At 40.2% G+C, this 23,972-nt stretch overlaps 1 protein-coding gene across 3 annotated transcripts in view; it reads left to right on the top strand.

The window, feature by feature from the left end:
• Cpq (carboxypeptidase Q) overlaps positions 1–23,660 on the top strand; it is a 454,961-nt gene extending 431,301 nt beyond the window's left edge. For all 3 annotated transcript variants that reach the window (XM_059247593.1, XM_059247594.1, XM_059247595.1), the window contains exon 8: positions 23,207–23,660. In XM_059247593.1, coding sequence (XP_059103576.1) covers positions 23,207–23,370 — 164 coding nt within the window. In that variant the 3' untranslated portion in view covers positions 23,371–23,660. The remainder of the gene's footprint in view (positions 1–23,206) is intronic.
• The last annotated feature ends 312 nt before the right edge of the window (positions 23,661–23,972 follow it).

Here is a 23,972-nt window from a genome sequence, read left to right as displayed (position 1 = left end):
GGTGCAATTATTTAACGTTCCTATATTACAAATGTGAGACCGTGGCTCAGGGATGTAAACTACCATTCTTCACAAGCTGTTACACATTACAAGATTCAGAATCAGCAAGGCTGCCCTTATAATTTGTGCTAGTAACACAGCACGATGCTAGCAAAGAAACTGTCAGATGCTGAAATGTAGGCGCACGAACAATGGATCTAGTCTAGACTTAAGAAGCTAGGAAAAACTGATGCCTTAGGCCATAAAAGGCATTAAAAACAGGAAAAGTGGGCAACTTCTACCAACTATTTTAATTTATTGGACAACATGAAGATGAGAACTGTATCCCCTGAGCTAAAGGAAGCAAATGTTCACCGCACGGCCCCCAGTTCTCTTCCTGGATACACATTTGGGGCCATGGAACAGGAATGGGGAGCCCAAGTATAGAACAGTGGTCTCTTTACAAAGACTGAAAGTCTAATTCAGAGAGTCTATGTGTTCCAGACAGGAGGGGCCATGCTGAAGAAGAGCTGCAGGAATCAGTGTAAAGATCCTCTTTTGCTGAATACTGAAATGGGCACCTATTGGGTAAAATTCCATAAGACTCAGCAAAAGCAGCTGTCAAAGAGCTGAAAACTTAACAAGGCCCAGAGCCAGAAGGACATGTAAAACTTGAATCCTGGTCTACTGCAATGAAGAAATTGTTGAATCTGTAGTGCATTCAACAGAGACCTCAAGAAGGGCCTCTCTTCAGTAGGGGGTGTTCAACTAGTTCATGACTGTGCTAGATATATCAATCACAGATATTCATGTCCAATGGTCCTTAAAGGAAAATGCGAAAATATAGATGTTTAGCAATAGAAAATATACAATATCTACTATTCTCTCAAAAATTACTAGACATGAAAAAGGAAGAAAATCTGACCATAAAGAAAATAGCCAAGAGATACAGACCCAGGAATGAAAGTGTGGTGAAACTGACTGATGTAATATGTAAACAGCATTATACCATATGTGAAAACACACCTTACCATGTCATTAATTTACATTGATTATTAAGTTCATATTATTTGGGAATTAAGGGAAGGCAACACTGCACTGAGAAGAGAGATGGAGACTATAGTCACTTGGCATTGTACAAGTGACATATATACTGTATGGAGATTGAAAGTTCACTTAATGAGCATATCAGCCCATTGAATCAAGTAAATAATTTGTGAACTTCAAAACATGGCAATAGAAGCAATTTAAACTGAAGACAGAGGGGGAAGAGATTAACAAAAATGAAAATCTCTGTGGCAATTGAACAGGTTCAACCAGTCCAACATGTAAAACTGGACACCCCAAAACTACCAGGATGATGTTAGAACAAGAAAAGAAAACGAGTTACTAATGCACAAAGGTTTTCCTAATGCATCAAGAACTACACACTCACATGCAGGAAACTCAATAAACCAAGCAGGATGAACAAGCAAGCCACTGTCACCAACCTGATGAGAACCAGCAATAACAATGTCTCTACAACTCCCAGATAAGACAAATGCTGAGAAAAGTGAGCAAGATAAGAATAATCACTGCTTTTATAAGAAATTGCAGTGTCTTGTGGGAGCCATAAATGACATCTTTAAAATACTCAAACAAAACCCCACCAACTTAAAGCAATCAGCAAAAATGCACCTTAAAATTATAATAAAATTAAAAATTTTCTGACACACATTATTTGACAAACAAAATTGCAGATCAAACTCTTCCTCAGGAAACCCATATGACAAGAAAAGCTAAAGAAAGCATATCAAGTTGAAATAAAATGGTGCCGGGTCTGACACAGAGTTCAAAAGCAGGACAGAATTTCTGATAACTACCATCCAATAAAAATTACCTTAGGTTAAAAAGAAAGAAAATGTGAACAGTTATAAGTAGATAAATAAGTCAGTAAATCTAAAAGGCATTCTGGCCAGTGAAATATCTTTCAAAAAGTATGTGATTCTGTAAAGCAAAAATAATAATACATATGGGGTTTATCAATACAGGGAAGTAAATGTAGGGTAACTATTGCAAAGAACAGAAGAGGAAAATATGCTAGCATACTATTCTAATATTCAAAAATATGTGAAGTACAGACCTGGCAAAGACTTTTATTCTTTATAGTGGTATAATAAATTTTAGTCAACCACTAAAAAAATAAGTTATAAATAATAAGCCATAGATAAGACAAACCACAACTTAAATAGACTCCATTTAAAAGAGAGGAAGGAACAGATGCAATAGCATATGCCAGTCATCCCTGTGTTTGTGGAGCTGAGGCAATGAGATCACAAGTTTCAGGCCAGTCTTGGCTATGTAGCAAGACTCAAATCTCAAAGAATCCGAAAACGTATATAACAGGCCAGTAATATGGCTCAGTGAGTAAAAAGCTCTCTCTGTGCAAGCCTGAAGACCTGAGTTTGATCCCTGGAACCCATGTAAAAAGCCAGTGTCAGGATTGTACATCTGTAATCCTACATACTATCCAATCAGTAGTAGATCCTAATTGCAATTCTTCTGCAAGATGGGAGGCCGAGACAGGAGAACTACCTAAAGACTTACAGACCAACTAGCCTGTAGGACAGTGCACAGCAAAAACAAGAGAAGCCCTGCCCAGTCAATTTGGAAGGTAAGGACCAACCCCTAAAATTGTCCTCTGACCTCTCTCTCCCTCCCACACCACTCTCTTCCTCCCTCTCCTCCCTCTCTCCCTCCTCTTAATAATAATAATAATAATAATAATAATAATAATAATAATAATAATAATAAAGACTTTTAAATACAAATAAATAAGAGGAAAGAAAGGAGAGGTTGAAGAAAAAAGGCTAAATGAAACATAAAATGAACATGAAGGTGGCAGGATTATACTCAAGCATCTCAACCAAAAGACAGGCTTACCAAACTGAATTTAAAAATGAGATGAGTGTAAAGCAGTGCTCAGATGGAAATCTGTGGCTTTACATGCTTATGTAAGAAGGGAAGATAAGTAAGACTTTATGATCTAGTCACATTAAAAAGCCTGAAAGGGTGCATTGTCATCAGAGAGCCTTTATCCAGTAACTGATGGAAGCAGATGCAGAGATCCACAGCCCAACAATGGGCAGAGCTCCTGGAGTCATGCTGAAGCCTGGAGGAGGGATTGAATGAGCCAGGAGGTTCAAGGTCATGATGGGGAATCCACAGAAACAGCTGACCTGAGCTCATAGGAGCTCATAGACTCTGAACTTAGGGAGCCTGCATGAGGCGCTCTGCATGTGTGTGACAGTTGTGTAGCTTAATCTGACTTTGAGAATTGTAGCAGTGAGATCATGATCTGTCCCTGGATTGCTTAGCTGGCTGTTAGGAACCTGTTCCCTATGCTGGATTACCTCACCCAGCCTTGATGCAGGGGTAGGAGCTTGGTCCTGCCTCGAATTGATAAGCCATGCTTTGTTCAGGCCCATGGGAGGCCTGCCCCTTTCTGAATGGTGATGATAGAGGAGGAGTAGGTGGGGAGGGAGGGTAAATAGGAAAAAGGGGCTGGGATGGATGGTGGGAGGAACTGGAGGAGAGGAGGGAGGGGGAACTGTAGTTGGTATGTAAAATAAATGAAAAAAATAATTAATAAACAAAAATTGATTGATTGATTGATTGATTGATTGATTAATGCCTGGAAGACCTCTTTGGTCTGGGCAGTAAAGTGAGATGAGGAGAGAAGGCCATCATTTGGAAAGTGCCTTAGGGCACTTTTATTAGTAGTAATAATCACACGTGTCATCACTGTGGGTCTAAGGCTTCCCACCTTCAGAAGGCCTGTGGCAAATGTGACTACACTCCCATCAAGAAAAAATAAAGCTAAAAATGGAAAACCCAAACAACACTATCAATCAACTCTCAAGGTTGAGAGATGAAAGACTGGATGCCAGTCTGGCTCCAGGTCCAGCAAGAGGTCTGTCTCAAAAGAGTAAGGTAGAGAAGATGGAGCAGGACACACAGCATCCTTCCTCTTCAGGCCTGCACACATACGTGCATGGGAACATACTCAATCATACATGTGCATCTATACCACATGCACATGCTGCACACATGCATACATACGAAAAAAGAGGAAAAAATAATGAACTGATTCTAAAATCTATCAGAAGAATCTATGGGTATTGATTAACTAAAACAATTATGAAAAATAGTAAATAATTGAAGGAATCTATCTGACTTTAAGAGTTCAGAACTTCTTACTACCCTACAACATTCTCAATAGTGTTATATTGCCATAACGTCCTAAGAGGAGATACAACAAAGGAATAGACTTAGAACAGTGACCCCAACCTTCCTGATGCTGCACTCCTTTACTACAGCTCCTCATGGTGTGCTGACTCCCAACCTTCCTGATGCTGTGCTCCTTTACTACAGCTCCTCATGGTGTGCTGACTCCCAACCTTCCTGATGCTGCACTCCTTTACTACAGCTCCTCATGGTGTGGTCCCCAACCTTCCTGATGCTGCGCTCCTTTACTACAGCTCCTCATGGTGTGGTCCCCAACCTTCCTGGTGCTGCGCTCCTTTACTACAGCTCCTCATGGTGTGCTGACTCCCAACCATAAAATGGTCTTCTTCATTGCTGCTTCATAACTGTAACTTTGCTACTGTTGTGAATTGTCATGTCAATATCTGTGTTTTCTGATGGTCTTAGGTGACTTCTCTAAAAGAGTCATTTAACTTTCCCAAGGGGTCATAACCCACAGGTTGAGAAACAATTGTCATTTAAATTTTTACAGAAGTTGGAGGCTATTTAATGGATAGGGCACGTTATTCCCAACTAACAGTGCTGAAACAGACAAACGTATGGGAAAATAAAGTAAACCTTAGTTGTTACTTCATGTTATACACACAAAAAATTAAGCTAGAGAAAAACAAAAACAAAAAATATAAAACTGTAGCAATGGTAGAAAAATATAGGAAAAATCTTTGGGTCTGAGGTTGGGCAAACATTTCTAAGACACACGTTGCTAAAAGTACTAACCATTAAAAAGTTGACAAGTTGAATTTCATCAAAATTAAAAGGTTTTGTTCAGTATAAGCTATCATGCAAAAATGAAAAGAAAACTATGGAAAAGGTTTTCTTTTTAAAGAAAAGATGAAAAAATAACACTTACTGAGAAAAGACTTGTACCCTAAATAACTCAATTAAAAAGAAACAACAAAAACTGGGCAAACTATTTTAAGAGCTATGTCACAGTGAGGATACACACATGCCCAACAGGTACACAGAGAGGTATTCTCTATACTGTTAGTCATCACAGAGACAAAATAAAAATGAAGATGAAATCACCATACACTCACAAATGATACAGCCATCTGAGTAGATTATCATTCTGATGCTGAACAACAAAGCTAAATACAAGACATCAATATGTTTTGTTCCCATTTGTGTGGGATTCTGAGAAAGGCAATTCCAATCAGCAGTACATGGAAGCACATCATCAGTGGTTTCGTGTGGCTGGAGCAGAAAAGACTAGACTAAGAGGGGCAGGGCCTGTCAGTGGTGATGTAAGTGTTCTGTGTCTTCACTGCAGTAGAAAGTACACAGCTTGTCAAAGATGCACTTTAAATGGATCAGTTACCCTCTAGGTGGTAAGTCCCTATTGCTGAAGACACCACAAGCTTGAGTCGCAGAACATGAAGCTGGTACTCACCTAGCTTCATCCTCATTACCTAGTTTTCGTAGTGCTGGAGGTGCTAGTCATGCTACCAAGGGAGCAAAGTAGTCACTCATCTTACCCGCTCTAAACCCTGAGCTAAAATAATGACAGGCCTGGTGAGACATCTCCACTGGTGTAATAGTGGCACAAGCATCATAGGAGTAACTGTAAGCATTACAGCTTGGATGGAAAGGTGTCCTGGCAGTCGGGAGCTGAGGAATACCACAAAGTCACACCACACAACAAACCCCACACAAGAGACTTATTGGAAGGGGAAAACAACAGGAGGCTGGCTGCCTCTGCTTGGGTAAGAAACTGCAGGGAACTGAGCAGAAGGTAGGGTTTGTATACAGTTTCTTGGGGCGGGAGTACTTGTCAGGGTGGAGCTTTCCAGGGTAGGGATTGGTGGGATTTAAGTCTAGAGCTTGGGCTTTTAACTTTGTAGGGCAGGGGCTGGGTGTAGCCATGAGGGCAGTTAGAGTGTTCTGTGGGTGGAACCTGGCAGTTAGAGGTCCTCAAGGGAGAGGCCTGGCCACTTTTGGACCTCAAGGGGCTTACAATAACTGATACAGAATATGAAACCTATACCTGGCACTTCTATGAGGTCCAAGAGCCTGTGACTAAGACAGTCATAGACCCCAGGAAAGAACCTGTTGTTACTATTATTCTGCCAAATGGGTATAGAATTAGAACAACTTTTTTTTTTCAAGACAGAGTCTCTCTGTGTAGTTTTGGTGCCTGTCCTGGATCTCGCTCTGTAGACCAGGCTGGCCTTGAATTCAGAGAGATCCACCTGGCTCTGCCTCCTGAGTACTGGGACTAAAGGCGTGTGCCACCGCCTTCGGCTTAGAGCAGCAACTTCTAATTACTTACTATGCCCATAGGTTAATACATCTCTCAACCCTCATCAGAGAAGCTTCTATTTGAAGTTGATAGTGATTAACCCAGCAAAACCACAACTGGTCAAGGTACAAATAGGATAATAGACTGTGGAATGCTCAGCCCAAAAAGGAACACCTATGTCACACTCCGTCCTTCTAATATGTAAATTAACATAGAGAAGGGAAGTGGGCATGAAGTTCCAACTCCTATCCAAGAAGCGACTGGAAATCAATAGGGATAGTCAGTGTTCTTTAAGACTATAGCCCTTGGTCAGTCACCCACATTCCAGTGGAACACAACACATCCAAAGACACATGGGCAGCACAAATTGGACTTGATAGGGGAAAAAAGAAGACAAAAACTTGAAATGAAAAGGGAAGGGATTGAGGTAGGGGTAAATACTATCAAAACACAATTTGTAAAGTTCTCAAATAGCTAATTTAAAACTTTAATGAATAAATGAATGACATGTAGATTGTGTATAAAAAGCAGCAGTCCTTTTGTGATTAGCAATGGAGGCAATGTCAGTACTTCCTAGTGTCTTGTTGTTTCTCAAGGTTTTGTAGCAGTATGAGTGCCGTAACTTAGTTAGGGGGTCTAGCGTGGGTTGCTTATCTACCTGAGCATCACAACTGGAACGCAACTCTCTGTCCCCTTAGCTCTTACACAACTTCGTTGGTCAAGTCCTAGTTCCCATTTTGAGCCTTCTCCAGTCTATCACAATCTTTTGTTTAAAAATTTTCCCTTGACTCATTTTATGAATACAATGGAGCTCAATAAATGCTTTTCTGGAAATTAATTTGACAGAACTACTGGGGAAAGGAAACTTCTAGAGAGTTTGATGCCAGGTGGTTGAATGTGAGAATAGTTAAACATAAGAGAATTTTGGAGAAAGTTTCCAGGCAACAATCATTCTCGTTCCACTTTTTCAGGTAACAATCACTCTAATTCCAGGTGAGCAATAAAGCTTAAGGTGTGACTACATAGAAACTCCTTTCAAAGTACGTGTGACCTTGAGAGTGGGTTCTGTAACTAAATGGCCTAGAGTCTAGTGTGGTTTCTGACTGAGACAGCATAGAGGTCAGCAGGCCATAAAATGATAAAATGCACAAAACGTCTACCCCAAGGATGGGTTCTATTACTAGGAGCTAAAGAAATGGTCTAGGAAGGGAGAGTCTAGGGGATTTGGGTGAGGTCTGGCTTTATATCAAAAGGTGGATGAAGTCTGCCACTACTGATAACAAAAGGTCACCAGGACATTAACAGTGTCCATTCTCAGCATTTTGGGCAGAAAACAGGTATTTCCTCCTTTGAGGAATTACCCCTGCATGGTTAACATTCCTGGTTCCCTAGTATTCTGTGGGTTCAAGGATCTTTGTGCCCCCAACATGGGATGAACAGTCATATATTAGGGTGTTTATTAATTAATCTGATAAGAAATATTCATTATGGAAGACAGAAAAGCATTATTTCTTTTTTAATTTTAATGGAGTTATTTGAATCTTAGATAGTTATTGAACCAGACAAGTGGTTTGTGTGGAAAGAAAAATTCCAAATGGATGAGTCATTTCTCCATGGAGAGAGAATCATAAAAAAAATAGCAAGATTAGCAACCATCCTGGCAACCCACTGGCCACAGGCAGAGCAATCCAGGAGACTAGATCAGATTCCTGTTGCAAGCAAGGAAAGTATTCTAGTTTCATTTCTGTTACTGTGATATACATATGCATTATATCCATATACAACATACACATATATATCCTGACAAACAGAAACTCAGGGAAGAAAGAGTTCATTTTAGCTTGCCATTCTGGGTTATAGTCCATTACTGCACAGAAATCTTGAAAGGTCTGGTCAGATTACACTCAAGGTCAAGAGCAGAAAGAACAAACAAACAAAACCACACATGTGCTGCTGGCTTGCTTGCTACTCAGCTCAATTTCTCCATTCTTATGAAGTTCAGGACCCCCTAGGGAATGGTGCTGCACACAGTAGGCAGGACCTTCCCACATCAATTAATTTAAGACAGTCTCCAACAGATAAGTCCGCAGGGGACCCCAGTGTAGACAATCCCTCATTGAGACTTTCTTTCCCAGGTGATTCTAAGCTATGTCAAGTTAATGAAGTTAACTATCCCAGGAAGTATATGATTTTGAGAGTGTACAAGACAGATATGGTATCTAATAGAAAGGCTTTCAAAAGACACAGGTTCATGTACGAGGTTCTTGGAAAGAGATGCAAGTGATGGTACAGGTGGGGGGTCACTTGGACAGCTTCACGGTGCTGTCTATCAACGTCAGTGTCATCCAAGGCCCTTGGCTTCTCCTAGGCCTTCTCTTCTATCCTTCAGGACCAACACAAGGAGGTCTGCAGAGCCTTATGCCTGACTCGTTTGCTTATAATTATCATTATTACCTTTAAGCCAGAGTTTACTCGTCTGTAAAATGAGGGTAATAATAATTACAGAATCACTGTGAATTCCTGATAAGACAGTGCACGTAAGTATTAGTACAAGCTGTAGCTCACAGAAAGCACTTAGGAGATCCTAGCTGTGACTGTGGTGATGAATTTGTTACTTCCATCCATGATTACACTGTGTGTCACTTACTCCAAAGACAGAAAGCAGTAATACTGTCCCCCAGGACCCACAGTGAAACACTCTGAGCTACCACTCACCCACCCATAACAGTCACTACTACATTAAAATCAGACTTGGGGAAAGGAGAAACTTTTGAATTTGCTTCTCAGTTTTCCTCTGCACACTCAGTGTTTTTAGATACATCCTTCTGTTGTTTCAGTTAGCCTCACTTCTGCTAGCTTTCATGATCCACAAGGGTAGCGACCTGAGAAGTTGTGCCCACCACTCTGTCTCCAGAGTCTGGATGCATGGTAGGAATTCAGGAATATCAGTAGAATGAACATGGTCCCCTTTGCACAGGTCTTCAGTGCAAGCGGTGTTAGCAAGAACTTTCTGGCAGCTGCCTCGCTGTGCAGTGATGGGCGAATGGTAAGTGCTCTGATATTCTGAGCAGCCATTTCACCTGTCCGCAACAGCAGGAAGCTTACTCCTCTACTGTATGAAATTAAACAAGAACTAATTCAAGTCTCATGCTCCATATTGCCCATAATTAGGCCTTCTTACCAGTTAAACTAGTTGGTGAAAAGAGTGCAGAGTTTCCACCTATTGTCGAGAAGGCTAAAGGCTTCAGAGATAAAAGAGAGGGAATCCTGGTATGATTCATCAACCCCTGGAAGCATTTATGGGTCTGTAGCAGATGTCTCAAGCTCCTTTTGACCACCTAGCTCATAACTGCAGCTTGACTGTGAATGATGGGCCAGCTAACGACATGTTCCCCCACAATGCAGCACTGGCCTCCTGTGTCACCACTGGTCATTTTTTAAAGACTACATAGAAATATTTAAGTTGCTATTTTTCTTGTAATATAAATATCACATAAACAGTTAGTCAGATGTACTGAGATCTTATTTGGGATGGCTACTAAGAGTAGCTACTGATTCTTATTAGAAAGATTGTCCTAAAATTAATTAATGAGGGTCAACTGTAAATAGCATTGGGAATTTAGTTACATTTAAATGCTAAATTTGTATCTCAGATCTGCAGCCTTTCTTGGCTTACCTTGGGCTTACCAGGATTTTTTCATGACCACTGGCATTTAATGGACATTCCAAGAACAAATGTTTTGCTTTAAGTGAAATATATTTGCATTAAATGCATATTCATTTCCTAGGTTTTTTTCTTGTATGTTTGTTTTCCTTTGGTTTGGAAGTCAGAAAGCTATTCCCACTTAAGCCTGTTTATGCCCTTGCTGCACAATGGGTTTTAGAGAACTCTACTTTAGAAGATTTGCTGAAAAAATATTGCATCCCTTTATCACAAAGTCAGCTAAATGGCCTGAGTTTTTCTACTAAAGGATAAACTGCCAGATGTCCAAGAAAACAAAAGGTTATTTGAATAAGTAGGAAGAAGGTATCTTAGAAAGGCTGCACTAACATTCACCTAGCCTTTCTCCATTGTAGATATCATTTTCTGCCTGTAAGAATTATTGTTTGAGGCAAAGATTATTGACTGTATATGTCTATCCTTTCAATTGCTTTTTAGAAACTGATTTTGGAGAAACCTCACTAATATTTCATAATATTAGCTAAGTAGTTTGCCATCTTTCTGTAACCAACTCTGTAGTCAGAATTTTCTGTCCCATAAGTCAGCTCCCAAAAAACCACCTTGTTGCCTTAAGTCATAGACAGAACAGCTACCTACTACATAAAGCTCAGTCATAACTGAGGCTTGTTACTAACTAGCTCTTTTAACTTAAAGTAACCCATTTCTATTAATCTATGGATTGCTATGTGGCTTGTGGCTTTACCTGTCCTCTAGCAAGTCTTGCTCCCCCTGCATCTCCTGGTGACCCTGCCTTTCTTCTTCCCAGTGTCCTCTGTGTTTGTCTGTCCTGCCTATACCTCCTGACTAGTTAATGGACATTTAGCTTTTTTATTAAATAAATAAGAAGGTGCCTTGGCAAGACATATCTTCAGAGTGTACAAAAAGATTATTCCACAACACAACTGTCCTACACAAAAGCATAGACATCCATTATAGATAAATCTATACTGGCACACAAGCAAGACTAGAAACTAAGAAGGATCCAGAGACTCCCAACCCAGCTCAGCTTTTCTCACCATTAGAGCTGTCTCTAAATTATTCATGAAACAACCATCATTCTCCTGAACATGATACATATTTTCCTTAGTGACTAAGTTTTTATTATATTGTAATGTGTCTTTTAGGATAGAATTTGGGGTTGGGGAGATGGGTCTGTTGGTAAAGCACTTAATGCAAGTGTGAAGACCTAAGTTCAAATCTGAAGAACCCAAATAAAAGCTGGGCCTGGTAGTATACCTTTGTAATCCCAATGCTCCTTCAGCAAGATGAAAGTCAGAGACAGGAGAATTCCTGGAAGCTCAAATGTCAGCTAGCCTGTCATATGTAGCACAAAACAGTAACAAACTGAAAGGCAAGGACCAACACCTACATGCACACATACACACAGAGATGGACATTTTTAGTAGTATGGTGTTGTACTATATTTATCTCTTATTGTTCATCTTGCAGCTTCTTGTGACCTTGACACCTTGGAATGCCAAAACTGTAAAAAGCTCATTTTGGCTTAGACACCTTGTCCTTCCAGTCCTGCATCAATTGCCCCAGGGGCATTTTGTGGGGAACTAGAGAACCAAATTGACATCATCCCTAAAATAATTAGATTTACATGCTTCAAAATAATTTCATTTGTTTGTAATCCAATATAGCTTAACTCTTGTAAACTGAATAACTCCAATCCCATTGGAGCCTCTTAAAATAATTATGATATATGTTACTTTTTTTACTTGAGCATTCTTATTCTTGCAACTGTAGTGGAGATTCACAAGATTCTATAATTGGAATGGACTTGCCAGCTTCTTAAGACTGATTTCAATTCTAAATGCTACCAGTCCTGCAGTGCTGAAGAAGAGAATAGCTGCTGTTTTCTTCTTCTCTCACACCCACATAGCTCCCCGTTCCCATCAAGACATCCCTTTTATCCAGAGGCCAAGGATGGAACAAAGTCTGAGGACAGCTTGTGATACATAATGAGTTCCAGACCTGCTTCGGTTATAGTATGAGACTCAGTATCAAAACAAACAAACAAAAACTACACTCTTTAATTCCATGGCAACACACATTTTATCACTCACCTGGCTTTTGCAGGGTTCTTAAATAGGAAAAAGGTGCCATTTTCCCTTTTTCTATAGCTCATTCCCTCCTTGTAGGTGTTATTAAAATGTTAGTAAAGGCATCCTCCTATAAAAATTGCTCTTTCCCCTATAGAGTAAATATTTAAATGCTTAGTAATAGGTGTTGGGTTTTCTAAACTCTGTGAGCTCAGACATGTGAAGTGAGAATCACTTGTCCGTAGATGTAATTCTAAATGGTCTTATTAAATAAGAAACACAGAGCCAAATGCAGAGTTAAAAGCCCAGAGATCAGAGAGCAGTAGCCAAGAGCTAAGACCTCCTTCTTACCCTCGCTGCTGCTGCCATCCTTCCCCTCAGAAAAAGACCTACTTCCTGTGTGTCTGTATTTTTATTACCTTTCTGTTCTGCTTGCTCATTGGCTCTAAACACAACCACATGACTTCTTTGTTACTGCCTGTCTATACAGACCTCCAGGTCTCTATGGTTGGTACTTGGATTAAAGGTGTGTGTCACCATGCTGGCTGTATCCTTGAACACACAGACTCTGCCTGGCATGTGATCAGATTAAGGGCATGTGCCACCACTGCCAGACTTCCGATCCCCAGGCAACTTTATTTATTAACATACAAATAAAATCACATTTCAGCACAAATAAAATATCACCATACTTGTCAGTAGTTCTTAGGTTCTGCCTTGTGACTGGTCACATTTTACTCTCACCCACCAAGCTTCCAGCGCTATAAGCAGACATCAAACAATGGTTGACAAAAGTAGGACTCCCGCCCAGGCATTTCCACAGCACCACCAAAACCCTGCCGAGGTGTCTACTGTGTGGATGGGAATCAGGCCACAGTAACACGTGTATAAGACTTTCCACTTGGATAATGCCTATGATCGTGGTTGCTAACAAAGCAGGAGGTGGTTATATAGAGATGGAGGAAGAAAAGTAAGTTCAAATGTTGTATTGGCTAAAAACTGCCTTCTAGTATGGAAGGACTTTGTATCTTTATTTGTAACTAGAAATCAAAAATCTGTCCATCTGAACACAATTACTCAAATCCACAATAATTGTAAAGCTGTCATTGTAAATGCCACCCTAGACACAATCATTAGAGTCTTCTCAGGTCCAAACGTTTACTGAGTGTTCTTTCTTGCAATATGCTCTATCAGAAAAAAAAAAAAAGCACAAGAATGAACCCAAACCCTTTCAATCATGTTTGTTTTGTTTTGTTTCGTTTTGTTTTGTTTAGCAAGTTTCACTTTCTGGGTTTGTGGAGACTGGCAGGTCAGCTTTTACACCTGAGTCACATCTGCTCAGATAGTAAAAAACTGCATTGACATTAGACCGTGAAGGAAAAGTGGCCAATAAATCTGCATGATCCAAATAGGAAACAATAAATTAGGACTGAAACATAATCGTGAGTAAAAGTGCCCCATCCAAGGAAAGGACAATATTGTTTTGTCTTAGAAAACAAGAGAGGCAAAGTCAAAGAGCTAGGATTTGGGGTTTATAGCCACATTACCAAGACACACAGACCTCTAAAACTATGAAATCAAAGATAATGAGCCTAGTCATAGAGGTGGTGGGAGGTTGATCAAGGGAGGAAGAATGGGTATTCAGCAGTGGGTAGCTGTTGAGGAAGTGCCAACTTTTATATACTCAGAGGCACATAAGCACATATAAATACACACATATGTACATATACAGGTGTATTAATTCATTTTTCTAAATCCTTTTGACCTACAGAACACCCATACATACATGCTGCAAAAGGTATGGAGGAGGGGTTGGTGTGAAAAGGGTGACATGATATAGTCATGGATCAATGACTGTAAGTGTGTTGTGCGGTAGTAAGGTGACTATTGGTAGCAATTACATAAATCTTAAAAGCCAGGCTGAGAAAGGATATTGGATGTTTCATCACGAAGAAATAAAAAATGACTGAGAATATAGACATGCTTAAATTAACCTGATGTAAATATTACATGAGAATATACTGTTGAAACATCTCATTACACTCCATTGTTTTATAGAATTTTTATTGTTGCTGTATCAGTTTTAAAAGATTAGTTTTAAAATGCTATTAAAATGATTCAGAGTAGAGGACATCATGAGTGACCAGAGGTAAGGGTGGACTTTCGATGGCTGAGAAATCCCAGGAGAATTGGCAGGCCTGTCCAGTGTGAGGCCCAGACTCACCCTTTCTTGCTTCCAAGATCAGACAAGATCAGATGTTTTGGGGTGGTATGGCCACAATGGAGATCCACTTTCTGATCATCTAAGTCTACTTTGTGAATGTATTTCTCCTACATGATCCAGTATAGCCCCAAGTCAAATTTCTACCTCCTTGTCATAAGGTCAAAATGGGCCTGGGCAGGGGGCAGGGCAGCAAGTGGACTGAGTCACACCAGTCAAATTTCCTCAGAGGAAAGGCTGATTTCCCGAGACAGGGCAGTGCGAGTAGGTACATGGCAAGGATTGTAAATCGGAGAAACCCAAGTTTGACTCCTTCTTTTTAACTAAATTTTTTTTTCATTTATTTTACATACCACACACAGTTTCTCCTCCCTTCTCTCCTCCCATTCCCTCCCCCTACTTTCTTTTTACATCCTCCATCTACTTCTCCTCCATCTCCATTTAGAAAAAGGCAGGCCTCCCATGTGAGTCAGCAAAGCATGGCACATCAAGTTGAGGTAGGACCAAGCTCCTCCCACCTGCATCAAGGTTGGGTGAGGCAACCCAGTATGAGTATTAGGTTCTCAAAAGCCAGCCTAAGGATGTGGAGTAAGGGAAACACTCCTCCCCTGTTGGTGGGAGTGCAAACTTGTACAGTCACTTTGGAAATCAGTATGGCAGTTTCTCAGAAAATTGTGAATCCATCTACCTCAAGACCTAGCTATACCACTCTTGGACATATACCTAAAGGATGCTCAATCATACCACAAGGACACATGCTCAACTATGTTCATAGCAGCATTATTCATAATAGCCAGAACCTGCAAACAACCAAGTTTGACTCCTATCTCTCTACTAGTTGCTACTCTATGGGTTTAGACAAGTATGGTGTCTGTTTTCCATCTGCTGCTGTTATTGATGATCCATTGTTTGTGGCATCACTGAGAGAATTAAATAATTTTCAAAGAGCTCCAGGCACACAAGAAGCACTGGGCAGATAGTGACTAATCCTTGTTACTTCTCCATAGGATGTCTCCATAACCATCATCATGTGGTACTGGTTAGTCTTACTAGTACTCGTTCTAGTCCTACTGCTGCCATCCAGTTCTTCAACTTTGGGGGAGAAGGTTCAGTCCACACAGTTCAGCTACCCTGTGACCTGGAGGTCACCAAGAGAGTCAGTGCTGACCTCAACTATGTGCTCAGAGTTGTCCCACACTTTCCAATGCCTGGACGTTTCACAGACATAGTGGTGCCTGGAAACTTTTAGCATAAGCTTGAAGGTTCTTGGTTAGGTGGAAAGTTTATAATCTCAAATTGGAATGCTTTTAAAGGAGTTTGGATTGGGGGTCTTTTTCTTTTCTACTCTAGCTTGTCTTTTGTTTTCTTTTTCTTTTTTCTTCCCCTATAAGCTGTTTTCTCTTCTGAGAAGCTATGGGTGAGGAAGCTATTAATTAACTACCCCTGATTCTAATTTTCAGAAAGATTTAATAGGGATTAAACTGCCTCCTTGAAAAGAGAGATTAAATGCCTGCAAATTCTATGAATTGACTTTCTAATTGTTTTGGCAATAATGTTTTTTCACATGACAATGTAGCTGAAAAAAATAATAATTTTAATTAAATTTTAAATGTATTTTTAACACTTTATGGATCCTAAGGAGACTGTTTCCTTGTAGGGAATATATTAAGAACACAACATTCTTCTCTAACCCCATAATTATTATGATCAGGGGAAAGCCTGTAATGCATTCCATTGCAATTAAATAGTGTGCCCCAGACTGAGATTTGTTTACAAAGGAGAAAGAGATTCCCCACAGCTGCTTGCCTGTGTGTGCAGCCTTCAAACAGCACCACAGCAGCATGTATTTGACAAAAATCACACACTTGAATTTGAACTTTAGAGCTTGAATATCTTTGCAAAAGTTCTCATAACATAAATTGCTTAATTTTTGTTCATGAAAACCCTCCAATTACATATGTATGAGGGATGACACACCACAAGCAGGTGTGTGTGAATCTCTGTGTATTGCCCACCCATATCTTTAGGAATTAGCAAGAGTTCATTCTTGTTCTGACAGCCTGCACACAGCATGGTCATTACCACTCTGTCCCTTTGAGGAATGTAATACACTGTGAACAGTATGGGGCAGAGTGGGTATCTCTAATGATAGTCATAGACTAGACATCACCTAAGCTCACAGCTGGAAGATACTTTTTGTGAGATGAGTGTTTACAAAAAGGATTCAGAGGGATGTAAAAGGAGGGAGAGGAAAAAAATCACTCAAATCAGGGTCAAGGCAATGTCGCATACAACACATTTCATGGTCTAACTATGCCATCACTATGAATAATCATCAGAACTTTGATTGATTAAATTAGGATTTTAAATCCTCCAAGTGTCATTTAATTGATCCTGATGCTATGGGTATGTTGGAGCTTCTGTGGGTATATAACAGCCATAATAAAGGCTTAATTGAGTGCCTACTAATCCTCAGCAGCATCTTGAAGGTTAGCTATCATTATCCCGATTTTATGATTGAAGACACTAAAGTGGAATGGCCTTGCAGGAGACTTTCAAAGTCACCCAATTATTGAGCAGAAGAGTCTGAATTTGAACCCAGGCCTATCTTCCTCAGTTCTCTCAGCTATATCTCCCTTCTCTTTGACTGACATCCTTACCTCCCAAATCTCCCTTAAAAATACTTTCCAACAGTGAAAGGCCTCAGAATGCTGTAGCTTATTTTTAGGGAAGAATATTGCTCCTTAGAGCAAACTCCTTCTAGCAGCTTTCCATGTCTAAAGAGTATTTGATGATTCCCTGTTCAGAGCTCATACACCTGTCAAAAGATACCATGCAGTTACCCCTAGGGACAGCTAGCATTCGCCCACCTTTCTCTCAAACTGAAATGCAGGAGCTCCCTCGGTGCTGCTCCGTTAGATCGGTGGCTGTCACTGATAAAGTGTCTCCTTGGAATTACAGAGACAAAGCTCCAGGGCTGCCACTGGGCTTCTCACAGCTCCCATGGATATCAGCATGTCTGGTGGTGACGGGCAAGCTTCTGGGTTGTTTTTATTTTGCATTAATGTCCATGGGAACTTAGATGATGTAGGAGGAAATGCCTTCCTTAAGTCACAGGCTCTAAAGAGAGGCAGCCAAACGTCACCCATCTGGCAGTCAGATTCCTTCAGTCAGAGACACAAAGGGACTTTTGGAAGCCTGAAAAGAACATCACAATGTAGCTTGCCTTTATTTTTCCAATATGGCATTTGAATCCCATTTTTATCCGCCAACTTGCCGTGTTCTTAAGAAGCCCTGGATGGAATCAACCTGGCCCCAAGTGCTCATGCTTTGCTGGGATTAAATGTCCCTCACTCTTTCCCAGTTCATCCTCCATCCACTCTCAGTAACTTCCATTTTATGAACTTCTTAACTCTGTGGTGTGTGTGTGTGTGTGTGTGTGTGTGTGTGTGTGTGTGTGTGTGTGATTTTGACATTCACTTGCTGCTCTCTGGAATCTAGGGAGTGTGTGCTCTCCACCAACTCCAAATAATTCTGAAATGTCACAGTTCTGTGAAGATACTTACTGTTACTGCCAGAGAAAACATGCGGATTTGACTTTCCTGGGAGCCATGAGGTATAAGGAAGCTCCTGGTTTTAATGGATTCTGGCCTTTCCACTGGGAAGAGTGGTTATTTCATCCTCGTGCCTCCTTGAGAATTTCAGAGGCCAGGAAGTTGCCATATAGTCATGGCCTCTCCTCCAACTGCACTCTTCAACTTTGTAACCTCTGGAGTCACCCACCTGTTTTGAGGTGTCTACCTGAGACAAAGCTGCAGTTGTCCCTCTGTCCTAACCGTTAACTGCGTAAGTCTCTCACTTATGCACTACACCAGCCCATTTTCAGGACCTACCATTGCCAGTTGCCCATTTTATCTGTCAATTACTAACCCAATTTATCTCGCATCACACAAATCAAAAATGTTTCCATATTCTATGCACTTGGAATCCCTGTTTCCACTGCTCTCTAGGGGCATCATAAGGACTTGTGCATTATGCATCCCTCCACATCCCTCTTTATCTTTCTCTTTCTCTAACCTGCAGTGAGTCGTGGGTGAACTGTTGTGGGCTCTGCTTGTAAATCCCTTTGCCTGCTGATGTATTGTTGGGTTCGGCCCAGAGGAACCCAGGAGAGTTTTGGGAGGCAAGAGCTAGAGACTGAGACCCAGGCTTCCAAACAACCACAGTGCCTCTCTTTTCCCTAGCACTCCCTCTTAGTTCCTTCCTATCCTATCCTGCCCTCCCTCCCTTTTAGACTCAGGTTGGCAATGGCTCTCCACTGTGGCTAGTCCTGACTTGTTTTATCTGTTATTTATTTAACCCTAATAATTCTTTGTAAGTAATCTCTTCTGTGAATTCCCCAAGTTGCCTTGCTCTAAGTCCCATATTTTCCAAGGTGACATATCACCCTCTAGGCCAAATTTGCTCGTAAAATTAGCCCCCACTCATTAAATAAGTAAATATACTTCCATCTTGTGTTTGGTGCTAGGTAGTAGGCACTGACGACAGAGTGGGTATCAGAACGGAGGGTCTGACTCTGGGGAGCTTACAATAGGTCACGGAAAAGGTGCAAATACAGTTATAACAAAGGATGGTGGGAATGATGAGGAGTACATCCTCCCCTGTTGCAGAATACTGTTTCAGATGTTAGAAATTAAGTTCCTTTTACCTTAATGTTGGCCTTTAATCTTAGCCTACTACTTAGAATGTTATGGGGATTCAACAAACATTTCCCCAGTTCATTTGGACTGAATCTTCAGAACATTGATGGATCTCAGCTCCAGCCTGCCCACTACCAGTTTTATGTTATCACGCTGGAGTATCACCCTTTCTGAGTTTTGGGTGAGCAGATAACATACTGGTTCAGAGAGAAAGTCACTGCACAGAATAAAACATCACTTAAACATGGGTGAAGAGTTCGATAGCTACTATCAGTTAACACATGTTGTTTGATACTTGCCAGTAGGCATAGGAATGAGTCATTGTCAGGGTGTGGATGAGTTGGGTTGTTGTTTTTTTTTCCCTATATTTCTCTTTCTTAGCCTGCATTACATTTAGTAGAACCTTGGCTAAATTTGGCATGGGAAACCTCAACTTCACTTCAGAGCAAGGTGGTTAGGAAAATAGGTAAAATATATCTTTAACTTAAGTTTTTAAAACTTAGACCATCATGAGGTCTAGGCAATGAGGTCTCAGGGACAATTGTAACACCCAACTTATGGGCAGGAAGCAGGAGAGTGCTATCAATGTGGTTATCCTAAGTTCATAATCATTCCTTTCCTCCGCATAATTAAACAATCACTATCTGGAGGTAGTGTAAGCAGATTCACAGCAGTAAGAAATACAAAGTGGGAATCAGCAGTGGTATGATGGGACCCAGCCTTTACCTGCCATCCCACAGGGCATGGGCTCTCAGGACCAGTGAAAGACATTCAGCCTCCAGGTGCTTGTGTAATGTAAGGTACTACTAACATTATACTCATTAGATCATTTGTGACTGAACAGAAATGAAGCAGATGGCTTTCAGACTAGGGAGTGGGCAGTAGAGGAAGGAATGAGAGGAGGGAAGAAAATTAACCCTGAAAAGGACAAGGGAGAAGTGGGAGGAAGAAACCTAGAAAACACAAGGAACAGGTAGCTAAAACCAGGTGGTATAAGCAAATCAAATTGAAAAATAACCACAATCTACATAAATGGATTATAATCTCCTGCTAAAACTCAAATATTCCCAGGCTAGATTTTGAAGACTTTCATTAGAAAAAACACTAAGAATGTAAGGATGGGACATAAAATGACGGGGTAAGGCAGGCAGCATTGTGTTCTGCATAAAGAAGCAACTGGGCCATCTTAAACATAGGAGAAGCTGGATTAAATATGGGAGAAATACAAATCCTTACTCAGTAATCATGAAAGACATTGAATTATTACTTAGCATTTCTATTATGAAGAAAATATCAAGACATGTATATTACTACACATAAGGGGACAACCACAAATCAATAAAATTCAATCTACCAGAAAGATAGAATTCTGAATTCATGTATTCCTTGGAGGGTAACTTTGAAATATATTGAAAGACATTTCTGGAGTTATAGAATAACTATAAAATAGAAAACACATTAAAATCATGAATGGACATTTTTGTCTATACCTCCCCAACTTACAGATCAGATACATAACAAGTCAACAAGGAGTTAAAAGTTTGAAGAACACAATTAATACTCCAGATCTAGAAACATGCCCAGCACACTGGACACACATCTTTTATAAGCAGTGCATGTGGAACATTTGTGAAAGTAGATATGATAGTAGGCCATGGAGCAAATCACAACAAAATTCAAAGAATTTGTACCATACAGCCCATATTATATGATAGCTATATCAGAAATTAACAGCAAAAATTAAACAAGGAAACCTCATTTTTGAATATTAAGAATATTCACTGTAAAACATAAGTTGATGACAAGGTCAACCTAGAAATTAATAAGCATTTAAAACTGAGCAGTCATGAACACTCTAATCAGAATTGGTTGGAAGGCTAAGATTATAGTCCTGGTGAGTATGCCAGAGACAAAGGAAATTTGCAAAGTAATAAACCAAGCATTCAACTCAAGTAAGAAAATAAATCAAAGAAAGAAGGGGAAGCCGGGAGGTGGTGACTCATGCCTTTAATCCCAGCACTCAGGAGGCAGAGGCAGGTGGATCTCTGTGAGTTCAAGGCCAGCCTGGTCTACAGAGTGAGATTCAGGACAGGCACTAAAACTAAAACAGAGAAACCCTGTCTGGAAAAAAAAAAACAAAAAAAGAAAGAAAGGGAAAGATAATTCTAAGAGCAACATCCAGTGGACGAAAAACAACTAGATAGTAGAAAGTATCCCCAAAGCTCCAATCTGTCTTTCTTTTTCTTTGAAAGACAACAAAAAATGGCAAGTTGCTGGCTAGAGAGGAGACGTTGAAAATCTACATCAGATACAAAGAAAGAGACATCACTGCAGAGTGGATGACGTTATCAAAAGTAAAAAGAGGGTATTACTGACAACTTCTCAGTGATCATTTTGAAGATTAGTCAAAGCCCACCTATTCCTAGAATATGAATTTCCAAAGATAATCAGAAAGAAACACAAAACTTAAATAGCTCAGTAAAATCAGTTCTAATTCTAGATGTGTGAAAACATTAACAATGAAAATAAAAGCTTTAAATTTTCAGAATAGAACACAGGAGGATATTTTTAGTTTTAAGGGATATGAAGCATCTCTTGAATGAAACATGCATAGCACCAATCATAAGTGAGAAGTTTCACAAATTGAGCTACATCAATAGTAAGAACGTGTATTCAGAAAGAAAGCTGAGCCATAAACTGGAAAATTATATATGTGAACAATACCAAGAAAAGATTAGTATCAAAAACATACCATCTGACACCTCAACAAGAAACAAAAATGACCAAAAATTCATATAGGAACATATATTCAATCTCATTAGCAACTTGAAGAATTAAAAAGGAAGTGATGTTTGACACTCACCAGAAAAGCAAAAATGCTTTTGGCAAAACCAAATTTTGAAGAGCATATGAATCAAAAGGACAGCTAGCTCATTTACTCATCGTGGACACGTAAATTAAAAGGAAAACATTTTGGAATTGAATAATAAAATTAACCACACATGCTCTGTAGCATAGCCATTCCACCCAACATTTCTACCCTTTAGAATGTTGATAGTAGCATGTGCTTACAGAAACCTGGGAAGGAAAATGGATAAATTAATACAACGAGACAGAATACAACAAATCACAAAGAAGTATATTATATCAATGCATGGTGAGAGTTAAACCTTACATGCATTTGAGTGAAAAGATAATATGCATAATATGTTTCAAACATAGAGTTTTGGCCATAGTGAGTACGAGTGAGTGAGTGTGTGTGTGTGTGTGTGTGTGTGTGTGTGTGTGTGTGTGTACATATGTGTCTGTGATAAAACCACAGGGAAAAAAAATAAGAACTGATTAGTACATGAGCAAAACAGGACTGTGACTCCTCAGGGGGTAGAGCAGAGAAGTACACTGAGAAGGAGAGTCAAAACATGGCCTCCTCAAGTACGAGAAACTGCTTTTTTGGGTGGAATGATAGACATGTCCTCTTCATAAGATCACCTTAAGGTCTTGCATACATAGGCTCTCTGCTGTCTTCTCTGTGTGTCATGCATTGCACAACAAAACAATCAGCATGACTCCCAGATGCTTCAGAGCTGCACCTAGACCTCCACAAGACCATCCAAGTAGGGGTCAAAGGATGAATTGAACAGAACATTTCTCCAGGCTCTGATTTTGAGGCTAAAGCCAGGGCTTTTTGTTCCTTTCAACTCTAATTTCTCATCTACCCTTAATGGAGTGTTAACCACCCTTTCCCAAGTCTTTGTCAGCAAAGCTAAGGCATTCCTAGAACTCTCCCACAGCCTGACACATAAATCTTAGTGGTCAGAGGAATGTGATGTAGCTATCTTCCTTCAAGACAGCCTTGGGAAACAATTATTTTGCCACTTCAGTTATCAGGGGGAGTGGACTAAAAGGATGTGAGGGGGTAGCAATGGTTTCTGAACAGCTATAAAGCAATGTTTGTCAAAATACCACACTCAGAAATCTCCCTCTTCTCCCCAGGAGCCAGTCTGCGTGATGACTTATACAAATATTTCTCCTTCCATCATTCCCATGGAGACACCATGACTGCCATGGATCCAAAGCAGATGAATGTTGCTGCCGCTGTTTGGGCTGTTGTCGCTTACGTTGTTGCAGACATGGAAGAAATGCTGCCCAGGTCCTGAGGAGAACAAGAAGGAAGGCCTCTTTAGCTGGGGATCCTGGCTTTGCATCTTCAAGATACCCACCTTCACAAAACAGTGTTATGCACTTAATGTAGAGGGCAGAGCTTTCTTCATACCATCTGTTAATCATCTTTTCTTGATTCTTTCTTACCTGTTTCTAGAATAAGACATGATCCTCACTACTCCATAGAGTCAGCACACTGTAGGGAGTCACAATTAAGTCACTTCTTTATACCACTTTGAAAACATACTGTTTCCCACTTTTAAAATAAACAGATCTTTGAAAAGCCTCTGATTTTGCATATTCATTTATAAATACTAAATTAAATATACTGACACCAATTTTTTGGTTTATATTATGGAAAGAGTAAAAGAATTATAGAATCTTAATATTTTTGTTTTGTTTTTTTTTTTTGGTTTTTCGAGACAGGGTTTCTCTGTGTAGCTTTGCGCCCCTCCTGGAACTCACTTGGTAGCCCAGGCTGGCCTCGAACTCACAGAGATCCGCCTGGCTCTGCCTCCCAAGTGCTGGGATTAAAGGCGTGCGCCACCACCGCCCGGCAGAATCTTAATATTTTAATTGGATACATGAAGAGATTTGA

This window comes from Peromyscus eremicus, chromosome 20 (assembly GCF_949786415.1).
Source record: "Peromyscus eremicus chromosome 20, PerEre_H2_v1, whole genome shotgun sequence".
NCBI classification, from domain to species: Eukaryota; Metazoa; Chordata; class Mammalia; order Rodentia; family Cricetidae; genus Peromyscus; species Peromyscus eremicus.
Note: the sequence above shows the minus strand (reverse complement) of the source record. Positions and strands in the feature narration are given on the sequence as shown.